General features: G+C 34.9%; 1 protein-coding gene across 1 annotated transcript; it reads left to right on the top strand.

The window, feature by feature from the left end:
• The first annotated feature begins 8,538 nt into the window (after positions 1-8,538).
• LOC134656202 (uncharacterized) lies at positions 8,539-9,294 on the top strand. Its single transcript, XM_063511708.1, has one exon. The coding sequence runs from the start codon at positions 8,539-8,541 to the stop codon at positions 9,292-9,294; it is 756 nt and encodes a 251-aa protein (XP_063367778.1).
• The last annotated feature ends 10,790 nt before the right edge of the window (positions 9,295-20,084 follow it).

The raw sequence follows: 20,084 nt of genomic DNA, 5'->3' as shown, positions 1-20,084 counted from the left end.
AGCAAAAGATCGCAGTAGGACGGTTAATCGATCATTTGTTAATCTATATATATAAACGCGAAAGACCTGACTGACTGACTTACAGCCCAAACCGCTGGGAGTAGAAAGTCCAAATTTGGCAAGTAGGTTCCTTATAAGGTCTAGGGGTCCACTAAGAAAGGATTTTTCAAAATTCATCCCCTAAAGGAGTGAAATGGGGGTCGAAAATTAAAAAAAAACTCTCTTGCGCGTACGAAGCTGCGGGCAAAAGCTAGTTATTAATATTTTACAACGCATGAGACTTGTCTTTCACAATCTACGAAGTTTCAAGCACCTAACTGAATAAAATTGTTCTCGATATACTCCCTCTCAATCCCCTTAGAAGATTTTCATGTCCTCTATTTAATAAAACCTACTACTTATTTACGAAGTCTGAAGTTCCTAGCTTTAAATAAAATTTGAACCCTATACAAACTTTCAACCCCTTTTTAACCATTTAAGGGGATGAATTTTTATTTGATTGATGATTCAAGTCCCGCGCTCAAATAAATGTTTGACCTCCATACAAATCTTCAACCCCTTTTTCACCACCATGGGGATGAATAATCAAAAACTCTGAAATTAGTTTTCTTCTCTTTTGATGAAATACCTTTTTACGAAGTGTCGAGTTCCTAGCTTAAAATAAAATTTGAACCCCATACAAATTTTCAACCCCTTTTTAACCCTTTTAAGGGATGAATTTATAAAAACGCTGAAATTACTTTTCTTGTATTCTAATAATATGCCTCTGTAAATAAAATTCAAGCCCCGCACTCATGTTTCTCACGCATGTTTATATACAAACTTTCAACCCCTTTTTCACCACCTTGGGATATGAATTTTCAAAAACGCTGAAATTGGCTTTTTACCGTTTTAAAATAATACCTTTTTACGAAGTTTCAAGTTCCTAGTTTAAAATAAAATTTGAACCCCATACAAACTTTCAACCCCTTTTAAACCCTGTTAGGGGATGAATTTTACAAAACGCTGAAATTACTTTTCCTGTCTTCTAATAATATCCCCAAATCCAAAGATTCAAGTCCCGCGCTCGAAAAAAATGTTTGATATCCATACAAATTTTCAACCCCTTCTTCACCACCTTAGAGGATGAATTTTCAAAAACGCTGAAATTAGTTTTCTTGTATTTTAATTTAATATCTTTTTACAAAGTTTCAATTTCCTAGGTAAAATAAAATTTGAACCCTATACAAACTTTCAACCCCTTTTAAACCCTGTTAGGGAATGAATTTTACAAAACGCTGAAATTACTTTTCCTGTCTTCTAATAATATCCCCAAATCCAAAGATTCAAGTCCCGCACTCGTAAAAATGTTTGATATCCATACAAACTTTCAACCCCTTTTTCACCACCTTAGGGGATGAATTTTCAAAAACGCTGAAATTAGTTTTCTTATATTTTAATTTAATATATTTTTGCAAAGTTTCCAGTTCCTAGCTTAAAATAAAATTTGAACCCTATACGAACTTTCAACCCCTTTTTAACCCTGTTAGAGGATGAATTTTTCAAAACGCTGAAATAACTTTTCCTGTCTTCTAATAATATCCCCAAATACAAAGATTTAAGTCCCGCGCTCGAAAAAATGTTTGATATCCATACAAACTTTCAACCCCTTTTTCACCACCTTAGGGGATGAATTTTCAAAAACGCTGAAATTAGTTTTCTTGTATTTTAATTTAATACTTTTCTGCTGTTTCAAGTTCCTAGATTAAAATAAAATTTGCACCCCATGACGCACTTTCATCCCCTTTTTAACCCCCTTAGGGGTTGAATTTCCAAAAACGTTGCAATTACTTTTTTTGTAATCGGCTATTATGCCTTTCTAAGAAGTTTCAAAGCATTTGTAATGGATTCAAACTTTCAACCCCTTTTTAACCCTGTTAGGGGATGAATTTTCAAAACGCTGAAATCTTATAATAATATCCCCATATACAAAGTTTCAAGTCCCACACTCACAAAAATATTTGATCTCCATACAAACTTTCAACCCCTTTTTCACCACCTTGGGGGATGAATTTTCAAAAACGCTGAAATTGGTTTTCTTGTTTTTGAATATAATACATTTTTACAAAGTTTCAAATTCCTAGCTTTAAATAAAACTTGTATCCCATACAACCTTTCATCCCCTTTTTAACCCCCTTAGGGGTTGAATTTTTCAAAATCGCTTCTTATCTCTTGTACACTTTATAAATGCAACCTAGTGTGCAAATTTCAACTTTCTATCTATTGTAGTTTCGGCTCTGCGTTGATGAATCAGTCAGTCAGTCAGTCAGGACACTTGCATTTATATATATAGATAGATAATATTATCAATAATACTGCATTCATTATTCATTGATTATTTTCAATTATTTAACCACCAAGCATCACTCCAATCGAACCTTCACATCAAAGACGTCAAAAACAATTGCTCTCCTTTGACTATATTTTATAATATTGCCCAACAAGGTGAACATTTTCAAGCATATATTGGAAAAAAATATATAGAAACACCTAGACCAACCATAGGAAAGTAATGAAAAAAAGCGGCCAAGTGCGAGTCGGACTCGCCCATCAAGGGTTCCGTATTTAGGGGATTTATGGCGTATTAAAAATAAAAGCGGCCAAGTGCGAGTCGGACTCGCCCATGAAGGGTTCCGTATTTAGGCGATTTATGACGTATAAAAAAAAACTACTTACTAGATCTCGCTCAAACCAATTTTCGGTGGAAGTTTACATGGTAATCTACATCATATATTTTTTTTTGTATTATCATTCTCTTATTTTAGAAGTTACAGGGGGGGGACACACACACATTTTACCACTTTGGAAGTGTCTCTCGCGCAAACTATTCAGTTTAGAAAAAAATGATATTAGAAACCTCAATATCATTTTTGAAGACCTATCCATAGATACCCCACACGTATGGGTTTGATGAAAAAAATTTTTTGAGTTTCAGTTCTAAGTATGGGGAACCCGAAAAAAAATTTTTTTTTCTATTTTTGTGTGAAAATCTTAATGCGGTTCACAGAATACATCTACTTACCAAGTTTCAACAGTATAGGTCTTATAGTTTCTGAAAAAAGTGGCTGTGACATACGGACGGACGGACAGACAGACAGACAGACAGACATGACGAATCTATAAGGGTTCCGTTTTTTGCCATTTGGCTACGGAACCCTAAAAAGGGTTGTAGCGTATATGCATGTACATTTTATTTTGTAGTTCAAGAAATAAGAGAACGAACACGCAATGCTTTTATCAGTTAATCCTACGCTCCTGAGACTCTGCTTAAGTAAGCAGAGTAAATAAGTATTTATAAGCAACGTTAGAACCCATAAAAACATACATATGTATAGGTAATGTGTCCCGAATAAGGATGTAACAAACATTATGGTAGAACAGTGTTCATGTATCACGATCCGAGTGGGCCTTGTTAAAATAGGTATTCACTAGTTGAAACCTATTTCATTATATTCTTACTGATGAGCTATTTGCAATTTTTTTTAGAAAGTTTTCGAATAGTTTATATTTGGGAGAGTTTCGTTCTCACTCTCAGTAACAAATCAATAATATTTAATTTTTTATTTATTTCTAGACTAATTCTTAATGAGTATACCTATCCATTTATTTTGTTTTGTATAAGGTTAAAGAAACCTTTTAAATGTGAAAATGATATATAAATTGCCCTAGTTGCTAAGAGCAGGAAAAAATATATAGCATAGATTAGATCCAACCCTTTCCCCTCCCTTTTTGGTGGATAGGCACGGTACTATCTCGTGACTACCAGGCCAAATCAGCTTTGTTTGACCTCAGGAATAATCGTGCTAAGCGGCATCGCCTGAGACAAAAGTGCATATTCACTGCACCCACTTAACCTACGAATTCAATTTCAAAAAATTAAAAAATTCAAAAGGCTTTATCTCGGAACTATTAAATCTACAGAGATAATTCTAGTGTCGTATTGTAGAAAATATAGTCTCCTTTAAAAATGCCCTGAAAACGTGCTATCAAAAACTAGTCTTTTAGGTTTATAATCGCCCAAATCTAAAAGAAAAAAAAATATTCGCGGTTTTTTCGATTTTTGACAAAGTTGCGTTCGGCGCTCGAGGTCAGAAACTTGGATTATTAATTGGGCCAACATGATAAATAAGTCTGCAAAAAATCAGAACTACCGGATTTGACGCAGAAAAACCACGTTACAAAATTCGACAAATCTACTGGATTACTAAAATATTTATTCATTTATTGATTAACACTTGCATGGAATGCATAAAGGTTATGATTATAAACCGTTTTTTGTGTTAGACTGCCAATATGCCTCTCATATCTAGAAAATTAACGTCGAGTTTTGAAGGAAACTTAGAATTCTTTGTTGAAAATAAGATATGCCACTCAAAGACAAAATTATAATTTAAGTATTTCAATGTTTAAAGTTTATTTTGTTTTATTTTAACGTAGGTACTTGTAAAACGGAAAATCTAATTTGTCTATCTATATTAATAAAATAAACAAATTACCTTTAATGTTTGATAGAAGAAGATAACACACGAGTATAATTTTCTTCATGTTCTTGATTAGCATTATTATTTAATAATATATCAGATATAGAATCATTTCTTATATTTATTTCAAAATTCTCTTACTTCACGATAAAATTAATTAATTTGAAACAATTGATTTTAAGTATGCACAGAAAAAACGCGTGTCTAATTTGTAACTTCGCAAAGTAGCGATGAAGATAGGAAATTACGTAGCAAACGAGCGTAGCGTAAAGCGAGCCGTTTGCAACTGTTGCTACGAAGCTACGACGAACGCAGCGAACGTAGTAGGCGCTACTACGTAAATAGCATTCAATTGATGCTAGGAAATCACTTTAAGTTTAAATTTCACTTCGAGAAAAACGCTCAATCAAAAATATCATTAATAAGCACATTGCGGAATTGCATTTTAATTATTGTACTTCACACCTAGTCAGGTAAACATTATTCAAAAAATTTGCAATGTAGAGTTGCTGAAAAGCTTGCAGCGCATAAATTACTAAGAATTGAATAAGTATTTATTCAATAATGTTGTATGTAAATCTCTTTAAAAATAAATTACATACTTTTTAATTACCAAATGTCTAACTAGTTAACGTGAGTAAAAAAGACACAGGTCTTTTTTTTCAGATCCTATAAGATACAGATCTTGTAGGCCAATTCGAGTTTTAGTTATTAGATCTCTTTCCAATATGATACTGATCTGATACTGATCTGTCAGTGACAAAAGTGACGTTTTTGGTTGAAGGTTGACATAATGCGCAATTCAGCAAATCCTCTAAAAGAGATTGGAACCATCTCATATTGGAATGATGTCAGATCCATGTTAGATCAGTATCACATTATATTGTTGGAATGGCCTGTTATATACTTACACAATGTATAGTTGTTTTTTTGTAAGCTGACCGTTTAGGACTATGAGAGCTCATCTTAAAGGGTTGGCTTAAAAAAAACTATATGACTGCCCAATTTGACTCGCCGCTGTTATGATAGGCAAGAATTTAATAAAATGTCTACTCATTTGTCTCAGTGGGTTACTAAAACTAACTGTACTGTACTACGAGGTTAATAAAAAGGAAACATTTAATCCATCCGTTAGGTATAGGAAAACCAAATCCTATTAATTAAAAACCATTATTTTAAAATCCTATTAATGTAAAATCATTATTAAAATATGACCACGGCCGCTTTTTAATTATATTTATCCTCGCTTTATTACAACGAGATGGATATTACAATTTAATTAATATCGTAAAAGCAATTTCGATTTTGCATTACATTTAACGACTCGTTTTGTGAAATGTTGTAATAAAATACTGTTTGTATAAATCCCCGAGCTTATGAAAAGATGAAGACTTTAGTGAGGAAAATATTTATTTACAGAAAGTTTAGCGGTATTCGATGTTTTTTAGTGATAAGTAGCTCTTGGGTTTGCTTATTTGTATATTCATTATCTTTTTGCTGTCAAATAAGGGTACATAATTGTGATTTTTTTCTTTGACAACAACTTGACGGGTTTCAGTGAACGAGAGATAGTTAGATTTGACTCTGTGACCCTTTTACATACTATTTATTCACATAAACATCAGGTAATTAAATTTTTGAAGTGAAAACTTCTTTGGCGGCGCTGTGCACTCTTTGAGGTGGGGAAAAAATGTTAAGGTCGCGACAGATCACGTGGCCGTAAGACGGACACGTGACCTGATCGAAATGTCATTGAGTTTTTCTTTATTGATTTAAATACCATTTAGTGAGTTTTCCTCTAACTGGTATTAATATAACTTGAGTACTAACAGTGATATGCTTAGGGGTTTCAAGTAATGCGACGAAATAACGCTAGATGGCGTTAACCTCAATTATACAGACATTTTGCACTAGTAATTGAGTTTTCACTTCTGCCGGCACTCCCTGAGTGCAACCCGTTGTTTTTTTTTCTTTAGTAGTTTTCAATTGCGACCAAGTATGGTTAGCCTGCAGCGTGGATTGAAATCAATCAACCAAAGGATTTGCGTGTATTTATCGCCTTGATTACATTACGCATTCATTGCCAGATTTCTGCGGACAGCTTATTATGCGTATCCGGTGAAATTGCAGGCCCTGTCAAATATGGCGCCTGCCATGATACAGACATTGCGGTTACTGTGATATTCACGTTTTAATTTAAGCCGAAAGTCAAGTAAGACTGTATTTTTTATGCGCGTTTACGTAGAACGGTTTTAATTAATTTTGTTATTAAAAATGTAAGCGGCGCCACTAGGATTGTGCCAGGTGCTTGCTTGGATCACTAATGTAGCCACTCGTTTTCGTTTCCAAAGGTTTAAGAATACGTTAATCACTTTGAGGAGGTACTATTTTTTGTGAAGAATAAACGTTAAGGTGTTTCTTTAAAATATGTTTTCGTTAAACAACTAAAAAAGCTTTTCCGTTTAGGTGTAGTTATCACACAGCAGGTTTGTAGTGTTTTGGTGTGTTGGTAATAGGGTCAACTCTATAGTTACACTACTCTCCTTATATAAATGGAACGAAAGTTTATAAAACAAATAAGATTCATTTTAAATGATTGACATATTGTGAGAATGGGTAATCTGGTACATTGTTAAAATGAGTCGTTATACAGCTACGTACTGTACCCTGTGGGCGCAGTTAGTGTTACATTTCTTCACCTTAATCCATTGCCATAAGTTGAATAAATATATACGTATTTATGAACTCGACTGTAATCATGGCGATACCTAAGCCTAAGGAAATATTACGTAGGTAGGTACTTTTCGATGCGCAGGTTTTTTTAGCGGTCGGCCTTAGTATGTTCTTTTCTGTGTGATGTCTCGCTATAGTGCAACCCCTTAATTATATCTAGCGTCCGTTTTTGGTGAGATGACATGCTGATGGATCAAATGCGGGTAGTTCAAAAACTCGCTAGATAAGTACCTATTGATGTCATCTTTAGCCAGTCTTTCTTCGAGACCATAGACACAATGCCATACTCGAATCGTCGGAGGTACTTAAAGTTAATTTACACGCGATTAAGTCCCGTTTTAGTGAATTGTAATGTAATTTATGCATTTGTGGTTTTTATTATCGCTTAGGTATGGTTTGAAATAATGCAACAACCAGACCTTCCAGAAGCATATTAATAAATAACAAACACCTTTCGGCCTAGCAAGTATTATTTGCAAATAAAAGACCGACTATAAACTACCGCTTTAACAGATTGTAAAACGCGTTATATTTTCACATGAATTTTTATAAAATATTGCCCGTAAAGTTTAAAACATAAAACGCCGAGGTTTTATTGCATCTCAACGGCTAGTGTTGCTATAAGCTCGATATCGCTTCATAAATTTATGTGAAATTGATACTTTCTTCTTTATTGTCTTGCGAATGGTCACGCTAGCGGCTGTTTTATATTTTAAGGGCCCTTCGTAACTAGTCAGGAAATACGATAACGTAGATACAATATTGTCTAGTTTACTTCAAATTACAATTGGAAATATTACGTTATTTTAAAATAAAATACGAATCGTCGATGATCCCAAACTCACAAGCGGTATTGAACCTTTAAGTCTGAGGAGAGACCTTGCCTCCTTATGTGTGTTCTACCGCTTGTACAATGGGCTGTGCTCTGAAGAATTGTTTGACATGATGCCAACGGCCGCTTTCTATCACCGCACCGCTCGCCATCGGCAGGGTGTTCATCCAAACACCCTGGAACCTAAATGGTTGCGTACTGTGCGGTTTAAGAAGTATTTCCTCCCGCGGACGCTCCGGCTGTAGAATGAGCACCCTTCCGAGGTTTTCCCGAGGGTTTAATGTATGGGGTTCTTCAAAAAAGGAGTGTACAGGTTTTTAAAAAGGTCGGCAACGCGCATGTAACACCTCTGGAGTTGCAGGCGTCCATAGGCTACGGTGACTGCTTACCATCAGGCGGCCTGTATGCTTGTTTGCCACCGATGTGGTATAATAAAAAAAAATGCTATTTATTATGGATGAGTTGATCGCTAGGCTCAGCAGCACGGGTATTGGATGCTCAATTGGCGGTACCATTGTTAACAATATCAGCTATGCAGATGATATGGTGCTGCTGTGCCCGGCGATCAGTGCTCTTGTCAAGCTGTTAAAGATCTGTGAGGAGTATGCGGTGGCCCATGGCTTGATGTACAACACCAAGAAGAGCGAACTACTCGTCTTCAATGCAGGCAAAAAGGAGTATGCGTCAGTTCCTGCTGTATATTTATGTGGTGTTCCTCTAAACAGAGTTTCACGTTTCAAGTACCTCGGGCACTGGGTCACCGAGGACCTCCAGGATGATGCTGACATAGAAAGGGAGCGCAGGGCATTGTCAATAAGGTGTAACATGCTGTCACGTAGGTTTGCGCGGTGTGACAGGGATGTCAAAAAGACCCTTTTTAAGGCTTTTTGCCAGTCCTTTTACGCGTGCAGCCTATGGACAAATTACACAAAAAAGACCCTCAATGCCCTGCGTGTCCAATACAATAATGGTTTCCGCATGCTGATGGGACTGCCACGTTACTGTAGCGCCTCGGGGATGTTTGCGGAGGCTAGAGTGGACGCGTTCATTGCGATAATCCGTAAACGCACTGCCTCCCTCATGCGCCGGGTGCGTGACAGTTCCAACAGTCTGCTTCAGCTCATTCCTGGGGATCCTGCTGGTTCACTCTGGAGGCACTGGAATGACCTACATATGGGTTCTAGAGGCACGGTGTATGATTTAATGTAAATAGTTATTTGTAATTTTAATTTTAATTTATTTTAATGTAATTGTACTTTTTAAATTTGTTGATATGTATTATTTTAATGTTAATGTGACTTTCGTATTTTTTTTTTTTTTTATGTTTTTATGTATGGGTATCATTGCCTGAAATAAAAGATTTGATTGATTGATTGATTGATTGATTGATTTTCCCTACTAGACTTTATGGATGGGATGATTGAAATTAATAACCAAATGTCAAACATAAGCGAAAACCTAAATGGGCATAAAGGTAGGCACTTACCCATAGAAAACTGTTAAGAGTTTAGTAAAAATACGGCGTCTAGTCAATCAGGAGATGTTGTACAGCCAGTGATTCATCAACGCAGCACAACAGAGCGCAAACCAAACTAGCTACGCGAACTACAGTTAAACTAACAGTTGGCAATTCGGGACCACATTAAATAGAATAAATCGGACACCCAAAAGGAAATCAGGCAAATTTGGTCTCACTTGTAATACCAAAACGTTGTATATTACAACAGAGTTAAAGGTAGCCGTTGTAACGTTTTTGTTACAAGCGTTTATACTTGCACAATATGCGAACGCTGTAGATTAGACTTTACATAGATTCGGTTAAGATAAGGATTCGTATGCTTACATTTGGGATATACCATAAAGCTACCGCTTGTACAATGGGCTACAGAGTTAATGGAGCAAGTGTTATTGAAGCCAGATATTGCGCGGCCGAAATTTAGAATTGTCTACATTTGTTAGCTGGTTACTGTACAAATGTTGTGGTCAGGTCATTTTGTGTTTAGCCGAGTAGTGGCAGGGATATAAATTAACCAAGCAATCCTCACTGTGGCTCGGTGTAGCTTCTGTATGGGCTCATTAGAAGTTGGTTACGTAATTTAATTTGACCGGATGAATAAACACAAATTTTCGAGGAGACAATAATTTAATACAATTTAGCACTTGCTATGATAAACCAGCTTTCATTTTATACAACTATAGATTAGATTCGATTTTAGATTTATTTATTTCATAATATGAAATTACAATATAAATTATTTTACACTAATCTATACGAATTTATATTATGATCGTCAAGTAGGAAAATAACAATTGATTATAATTATACAAATGTCAAGCAATACACAATTTAAAAACCATTATAAGCAATCGATTAATTAACTAAATTATTAACAATGTCAACTAATATAAAATAAAAAAAAACAACAATGTCAATATGGCTAAGCTAAGCACGGATATCTCATAATGATCGTCAAATTATATATAATATATAAATAAGTAAGACTAAAATTAAATAAGTTATCATGAATCCTGGTTTTCGATTTAATGAACCTTTAGTTTGCAACTATTGGAAACTATGTAGTACAGGAGCTAAGTACATTACAGATTGAGCTATTAAAAAATAAATTTGGAGATAGAAGAAAATATGTTTTTTTTAAAGCACTGTTATAACTGTAACAATTATCCGCTCCTTACATTTTTAAGTTGCTTGGAGTACAGAAACGGAAGGAAAAAGGCTGTTGTTGAAGACAAGAGCCTCGCTAGGTCTACAAGGACTTAATAGCCACTCTGACATCCATTTGCGCAGAACAAAAGCGTAGTTATATAAATAGGATCTAGGCTCTACGAATAAAAAAAAAACTAAATCGTATAAAATTTTGAAGACCTTAAATGATTAAATATTATTTTCTTTTCTTAATAATTACTATTTTTAGGTTTAGGTTTAAAGATCTTTATTTCTCATAAGAATACATAATATTCACTTACACGAGAATTTCTTATTTTTTCATGCAAAATACTTATTTATTCGGTGAGCGCACACTTAACTTATAACCACATAAAACTGTAGGTACTTGCATATTATGACTTAAACAAAAATTTACAAATTAAACTAAATACACCTTTTTTTTGTCGGGTAAATCAATACTTAACTTAATAAGTAAACAAAACATGCAATGGAATGCGAGCGTAGTTGCTACGGCCGGGCCGGGACCGGCTGGCTCATAGTAACAGAGATAAGATACGGAACTTACACGGATATAAAGAGCGTGGAGGTGACAAAGCGCTTCTTCTAGTTTAATGCAGTGTTGGTGTTTTGATAGATGTAATAATTTATTTATATTATATTTTTGGTTTTATTTAGTTATAAGTAATTATTTAGAATAAGTAAATGTAATAGTATATCTGTGTTATATTATATAGGTAGCTATAGTATCTGCATATTAATATTAAAAATAATGAGGGGGGCTATTTATTAGTAATATAATGTTTCAGCAACCTTTTAAATGTGATAAGGGACTTGGCGTCTTTTATATCTTTTGGCAATTTATTATATAAATCAGCGCCTTCATAAAGTATAGTTTTGCTGCCATAATTTGTACGTGGTGCACGAAGGATCAAATCATTAGCATTTCTTAGTTTTATTTTTTGCACTTTATGTTTTTTGGTAAAAGATATTTTTATATGTAGGTCTCTCTGTATAATTTTGCGTATTAGCATACAAGTATAGTAAGTGTATGTTTGGTGTATATTCATAATTTTAGTTTTTTTGTAAATATAATCTGTCGGCGTTAAACGATCGAAATGAAATAATACTTTAATTAATTTGTTTTGTGCTCTTTGTATTGTATTTATTTGAGTTGCTACAGCTGTACCCCAGATCTCGACTAGATAATCGATATGTGGCTTTACAATAGAATTATAAATCATATAACGTGCTTGGTTTGGAAGACACTTCGCTATACCCCGCAGCGCTCCAGTGAGGGAGGTAATCTTTCTTTTTATTTTTTCAATGTGTGATTTCCAGGTAACTTGTTTGTCTAATATAAGACCTAGGTACTTCTCATTATCAATTTTGTTTATTTTTTGGTTGTTTATTGTCAGAGGTGGGTGGTGGTAAATTTTTTTATTTTTAGATGTAAATATGATGTAATTTGTTTTTGCTATATTTATTGTAAGTAAATTATTTTGAAACCACTTGTTAAGAATGTTTAAATCGGTCTGAACGTCAGTAATTATGTCATGGATAGAATTCCCAAAGTAAAAGAGACTGGTATCATCTGCGTATAAAGTTGCCTCCCCTTTTAGGCCAATTTCGCTAATGTTGTTTTTTTAGTAGGTTGTTCTATAAAAATAGGTCACACATGAGTAGGATTTAAGGAAAAAAACTAAATTATAAGAAAATGTGTGAGGGTACGGCACCCTCGGAACGTGAGTCCGACTGGCTCTTGGCCGGCTTTTTAGTAGGCAACATTTTCCTATAGGTAATTCTTGAATGCTGCATCTGAAAGAACTCTGCGGTGTATTTAAAACGTTTATAGATTTACCTTACTTTACCTTCATTTAATTCAGTAAAAGAAACATATTTGAATGAAATATCTGAATTCAAAATAAAATGTTCTAAGTATCGTAAAATGGGGTGAGTAGGGACAAAACTGACATTCAAACCTCGATAACATTTTATTTTTACATAATATATGCAAACTGAATGGTGTAAGTAATAAGTGTTCCGGACGTTTTTATTTTAGTTTTTATTTTATTTTGGGTAGTTCCATTTCATAACTTTGACGATAAGTAAACAGGAAATCCCACCTCACCCCGTAGTCCCTCGTAATTGGGGTGAGATGGGATTTCATACAAAGGTGATTTTGGAAGATTGTTGGATCGATTTTTTTTATTATGAGTATTACTATAGCTCCATTTTAAATGGGAATACATTATTTTTGTAGCAGTAGCCTAAAAATCCCACCTCACTCGCCTTTCATCCCTTTTCTCCCCATTCATAACCCAACTTTCCCCTCGAACCCTACTCACCCCATTTTACGGTATTTAATATTTCTTACTAGTTTCTTGTGCTTCACTATATACCTATTATCATATGATTTAATGAACTAGCCACTCAGTGTAATGTCATAATAACTAGTACCACGTTACAAAATTTTACGGCGTATAATTAATTCGAATATGAGAATTATTTAAAGCGACTTGAAAATTGATCACGTATTCAAAACGTGTGTGGAATGAATGGAGTTAAGCAAAGTTTTTAATTACATTGTAACTTACCTCATAAATATGCAAATAACAAAATCTTGAGTGCTTTCAAAGTTTGAAAATCACCCTTTTCATATCAATTTCATATATTCAGAAGTTTGTTCACACTTGACGATTTCTTTAAATGACTGCGGTAATTTTATCAACCTATATTTTTTTTGTAATCTAGGTATAAGGTTATTACATACATTCATTCTTTTAAAATAAATATGTATATTTATTTTACAAGTACAAGTTGATTGATATGTATATCAATCAACTTGTAACTACTCGTACAGTAGGCTCATTTTGATTTTGATAAATAAATTTCACATGATTTCTAAAGTAAAAAGTAGAAAATTATACTGATTATTTATACGGGTAAATTCTTCAAAATTGTATTTTATCTAGACTCTAAGACGGAGTAAAATCTAAGAAAAAGTAAGATATGCACTTTTATTGTACGAGTAATACGTACGTTCGTGCCTACTGCTCTTCGTGAAAAGAATGTCAGGCGAATAATGTTTACGTCCGCTGGGTTTTTATATTACCCGCAAATATTGTACAGTTGCGTTTAATTTAAGATCCTGCCTCGAATAATGCTTTGTGAGGTGCTAACAAATTGGCGGCGAGCCTGCGTGCTCAGACGGTTTCCCTGTTTCACGAGAAAATGGAAATACTGGCCAAGAAACGGCTATAACAAAGGCAACATAAGGTTTGTTATTCTATTTAAAATATTTATTATACCTACCTACATACAATATGTTCCTGAAACTCGACAATCTCGATGTGATCTCGTATTTTTCGCCCTTGATCGATGTATGCTGCCATGTGTGAGCAGTATGGGAACATTCCCATAAAGGCTAGTGCAAATTATGAAATGTCGAGTCGAGTACTTAGAAAGAAGATCTCATTAACCGCGTACTCGCTTTTCTCTCGATGCGGCTGCGTCATTTGCAAATAGTCGTGTGAAAGGACGAGTCGAATTCACTGAATAATTAAAACGTCGGCCCAACTATGAACATTTTACCATCTTAGTTGCTGTAGTAAACTATAAAAAAAAAACCGGCCAAGTGCGAGTCGGACTCGCGCCCGGGGGGTTCCGCACCATCAACAAAAAATAGAGCAAAACAAGCAAAAAAAACAAGCAAAAAAACGGTCACCCATCCAAATACTGACCCCGCCCGACGTTGCTTAACTTCGGTCAAAAATCACGTTTGTTGTATGGGGCTCCCTTAAATCTTTATTTTATCTGTTTTTAGTATTTGTTGTTGTTAACAGAAATACATCATCTGTGAAAATTTCAACTGTCTAGCTATCACGGTTCGTGAGATACAGCCTGGTGATAGACGGACGGACGGACAGTGGAGTCTTAGGGTCCCGTAGCTAGATTTCAATATTGGTACCTTGTTCAGCCCTCTGCTCGTCCATTGAAATCGGAGAGTTCCAATTTAAACAGAACTAAAATCGATGCAATTACAGTAAACTTTGATTGATAATATATGTGTATACTCGTACCTACGTTTATCTGGCGGTCTACCATGAGTTGCGTTCTCGCGCGCGACTCCATACATCTGGCGCGACTTCAAGTATGGAGTCGCGCGCGAGAACGCAACTCATGCTAGACCGCCTGGCGTCGCATGGCGACCGCATGTGTGCCTATAGGAAACCGTTATCAGCACTGACTTATTTCAGTTTGTAATTTAACTAGCGACCCGCCCCGGCTCCGCACGGGTAGTTCAATCAATTTACACAAAACCTTTACAAATTATACACCTAAACCTTCCTCAAGAATCAATCTATTGATAGGTGAAAACCGCATGAAAATCCGTTCGGTAGTTTTTGAGTTTATCGCGAACATACAGACAGACAGACGCGGCAGGGGACTTTCTTTTATAATATGTATTGATTTAATAATAATAATATGTTAATTTTGTATAATTAAATATAAGTGATGTACAGTCACCACACGGGATTGTTATGCTATTTAGGGTTCTTGCTAAATTGGATATACTATAGCGTAAGTATTGAACAACCAATTTAGCTAGGACCCTAAATGGCGCAACAATCGCGGAGCGTGATGGACAACGAAAATAAAAATAAATTGGTAAACAAATGAAAATGGTCCCAAGACGTTTTTGTTTGAAGTCACTTTTGACACTGACAAATACGATCCATATCGCATCGAGATCTGATTTTAACTAGATTTTAGACGTTTATTAAAATTGAAATCAGGCCAATAGGTAGCATAAGCGAGCTTTATCTGTATAGGTAATGTTATGCCTTCAAACGAGCAATATGGGGGTTTTCGGGAACGAAAAATCTATCAAGCTAGGTCTTATCGCTAGGAAAACGCGCATTTTTGAGTTTTTATTTATGTTTTCCGAGCAAAGCTCGGTCGCCCAGACATTGGTATTAAACCTTATATTCATAATGGATTAGCTCTGCTATTGAACGTCAATGCACCGTTGCCTAACTTACCCTTTGACAAATGCCCTTGCATAATTCAGGTTTTTCAACACGCCCTTTGGGGAATATGGTACGTACTTCACTGGTAATAGTTGCATCTGAACCATAGAGAAAAAAAAATAGATTGCTCACTCCATACATCAGTCTTATCTCAACAGCATAAGATTTTCCGGTCGGTGCTACATCTATTGTCAAGTAGCAGTACTGATAGTTCCGCTACTCGATGCTAGATGTAGACACTGAAATTAATAGTCTAACTGATGTATGGAGTGAGCACTCTTGTCTTATTATATTTCTCTATGATCTGAACATACATGTAATGCTAATGACACCTGCCTACTCTTCGGAAATGAATTCGCCGACCACTTCGGCCGTTAATATTCTCAATAAAAGCAGTTATTTTTAAATAAAGGTTTGGAAATTCCTACTTGAACAATAATTGATGATGATACTGGTACATATTTATGGTGACCTGGGAGCCTACCCAAGATGACAATCGTACATCGACAAACGCCAAACGAAAAGAAACAATAATATATGGGATGACAGACTATTTCCATACATTATTTAAGTTTCTATTGACGTTTCCTATGAACAATCGTCATCTTGGCTAGACCCCTAAGAACAGAATGATTGATGTAACTCAATGTTGTAATTACACTCGCGTGAAGTTTTTTCTACGTTTTTAATGATGCTTACCATTTTTCATCGGCTTTGCATCGCTTGTTGATTGATGTTGACTCTTATTAAACATTTTTATGAATATTTTATTGCTTATTCAAGTCGGTTTCATGCAATTCCAGGATAAATCCCGTTCCATTTTTTCTCTGCTTGCATTTAATACTTAAGCAAGTCTGATGGATGAGAGCACATTTTGCAAGCTGCTTCAAAGTGTTAGTTAAACAAATATACTTGACTCCCGGAGCCTAAACAGTTCGGTCAGAAACTTTAATTGTAACAAAGTTAAGTAACATAACAAAACGGGCCCAATGTAACCATTGTGCTTTTTGGTTTGTCTGAAACTTTTTTAATTACGTGCTATGGTAAATATAATAATTCAGCAACAACGAATTTAAGTAGGTACATAGATAGGTACTAGTATGGTTTATTTTCTGTATTTATTTTCATGTTTCAATATTTATACCTAGGTACGTACTTAAGAAGGTTTTGAATATGAGGTTTACATAGTCACAAAACAAACAAACAACAAATCGTCTATTATCATTCGTGAGAACTTATTAGACACTTACTTTAACAGTGTTTTTTATTTTCCTCTTAGGTATCAGTTATAATTTATAGGCGAACGCTGTCTCTAACTCTAATGAGCACATTAACGACTAGCGCTGGAAAAACCGAACTAAATTTTAGCATTCCGGATGATATGGTTGCAGTAAAACTGCCCGGATTATTGAAAGTTTCAATAAATTATTCTGTTTGTATCTGATTCAGGCGTTTCAGTTGAACTTCATCATACGAATATATAAAGTGTGGTATGTTTCAACTGCACCTTATTAATATTTTACGACGCAAAAATATACAACTTCAATTTTAATCTCTACTACAGGAAATTAAACTCGAAGGCAAAAGCTATTCGTGTTTACGGCGTTAACATTATATAGGTACATAAAACAGGTAGCTCGAAAGTAGAACCTTATTCCCCGTGTAAAACTACGTTTTCGCTATGAATGCTTACGTACTAAATGGTTCCTGTGACGTTCGTGCTGCGGTTGCGTTCCAAAGCGTCGAATTCACGCAAAAGAATGAAAGAGGAATGAAAGAGTGGATTGAAAATGCTGAATCATCGCAGCGTTGAGTGGCGGGGCGGCGCTAGCGATGATGTGCTGTAACGACTGAGTAGTGGCGGGCCGAGTCGATAACCTTGGTTACCTTGGTATCGGTAATGAAAAAGTGCATTACTATAAAAAGATCAAGATATTGGGATTTGGTGGACGAATGTGATATAAAGGAGGACAAGGAGCAGTGAGGCCATTGTATAAATAAATATGCGGATACAGTGATATAATAGCGTTATCCATAAAAAATGCGTTTAAATACAACCATTAATGGCACGCCGTCTATGAATTTGCGTACGGATTCGTACAAATACGCAACACGACTTTATGCAGTTTTCGATTACGAACATAATGACGATATTTCCACGCATGTTTGTAAAAACAATATATGACCAAAAATACCTATTTAGCTAGTATTCTTGAAAAACGTTTTTAAATTACAGATATAGGTATGTAAACTAAACTGTCAGGATACGTTTACCGCTTATCAAGATGCATTGGTGAGCATGCGTTCACTTTAAGGATTTTCTCTGTTAGATCATAAAAAATACGGCTGGATTTAGATAAGATTTAGCTTACAGGTCATTTTATATACTAGAACATCGTTCAGTAGGTATTATATTTTAATACATAACATGGGGCCATTTATATTTTTTTAACTCTTTACGTAACTTAATTTATTAATTACAATATCGAAGACATTATACATATAAGTGCATTTAACCCCGCTAGAACAAGGTACCAGATTGGTTCCATATAGGCAAGCCAGTGGCAAATGAGTTGTTTTGTAATGATTTCGATTGTAATAATAAACCCAAAGCGAGACGTTTGCCCCTCACTAGGGTCACACCATAAAAACGGGTGCCTAATCTTGCACGGGATCTCAAAAGGTGAGTTTGAAAGCACGTCACTGGTGTCTCATGGGCTGATGAAAAAACGCTCAAGTGTCGCCGGTCCTTTACTATTCACCCTCGGCTTTGTCTCGAAGATTGACGAAAATCGTCCCGTAGGCGAGACGAGACCGTTCACATACGGCAACTCTTTTCTTGACTGCATTTGACGTATCAAATTATGATATGTTTCTGATAATAATTCGACCGAAAACTTGTCAATCTCAATCCCTTATCTCTCGCCACTAAATCGAACATAGTCAAAAACGTTGATAATAATATATGAGCAAAGCTTAATTACATTAATTACTTCTAGTATAAAAATAGGGAAAAAAGTATTGCACTAACAAGGAAAGATACCCAACTGTCCCAACGGCTCCGACTTGATTTTTTTTTGATAATATATGTTAGAGAGTAGTCTAAAATAACAGACACCAGTATTTTAGCTTCCCAGTCTCAAATTATTAGGAGTAATTTTATTGTCCTCAAAAGTACCTACTGAAAAGTGTTCAAACCCTCTGACTTCTGTAGATAGGTACCTAGTTTTGTTTCAGCAAATTGCTTGTTAATTACTGGTTTAATTAATCTGAGAAAATAAAAAAACTAATGAGCACGTGTTTTGTTATATCGGCTCAAACTCATATTTTCCTAAAAATAACACCCTTCAACGTTTTATATATCTCAGCGTTGAAGACACTTCGGTTATTTTATTCGTTTTTTTATCATGAAAACTTTACGGTCCAAACTTTATCCTTTTTAATATAATAAATAAAATTCGTAATGTGTTGAATTAAACAATAATATTATTAGTGGTTTGTTTATCATACAACTGCAGCATTAACTATTGTTATTCTTCTATAGATTATGTATTTCGTTAGAGGTCTTTCAAATACATACTTACACCCTAATACTTATACTTACGTAATATATAAAAGTGCACGTCTAATGTAACATTAGCCATAAGGTTTTCTCAATAAATTCTTATTCTTATTTTAATATATTTCCTATTAAATTATCATGCATCTGTATAGCGAAATCTTGAAAGGTAATGTTTTTCTAATCCTATAAATTATAATTAAATGCCACCTTTTGACTTTTGACCTAACTACGTATAATAACGTCTACGTCCGATACCACAAAAGGAATTGATTTAGCAAAGAGCCAGTAATCTCATCCCAGCCCATCAGCGATCCGATTGCAGCGCCTGGGGCATGCCGATGCAAACATAATGCCTTCAAACTCGATTAGAGTTCGCTAATACAACTAGCTGCACAATACACTTCGGAATATAGAGCATTGTGGAGCAAGAACTGACACCAGGTAATACATATTTTGAATAGTAAAACGTTCACTCAATCTTGTAGAATTGGACATTGTTACTTCAAACACAAGAACACGAAAACAGATATGTATTTACCACTAAGATGCTGATCTTTTGTATCTAGTTTATTTGAAGTCACAACTTTAAGTACTTCCTGAAAATTTAAAGACCTATTAAGCCAGGAGCGGTTTTGAAATCAAACTTGTTTTTTTTTTAAAAAGCTTTTATTAGGTCGACCTGTATGTAACTATGTAATAGAATCTAAGGTAACTAATTTAA

The sequence above is a fragment of the Cydia amplana genome, chromosome 2 (genome assembly GCF_948474715.1).
Source record: "Cydia amplana chromosome 2, ilCydAmpl1.1, whole genome shotgun sequence".
NCBI lineage: Eukaryota > Metazoa > Arthropoda > Insecta > Lepidoptera > Tortricidae > Cydia > Cydia amplana.
Note: the sequence above shows the minus strand (reverse complement) of the source record. Positions and strands in the feature narration are given on the sequence as shown.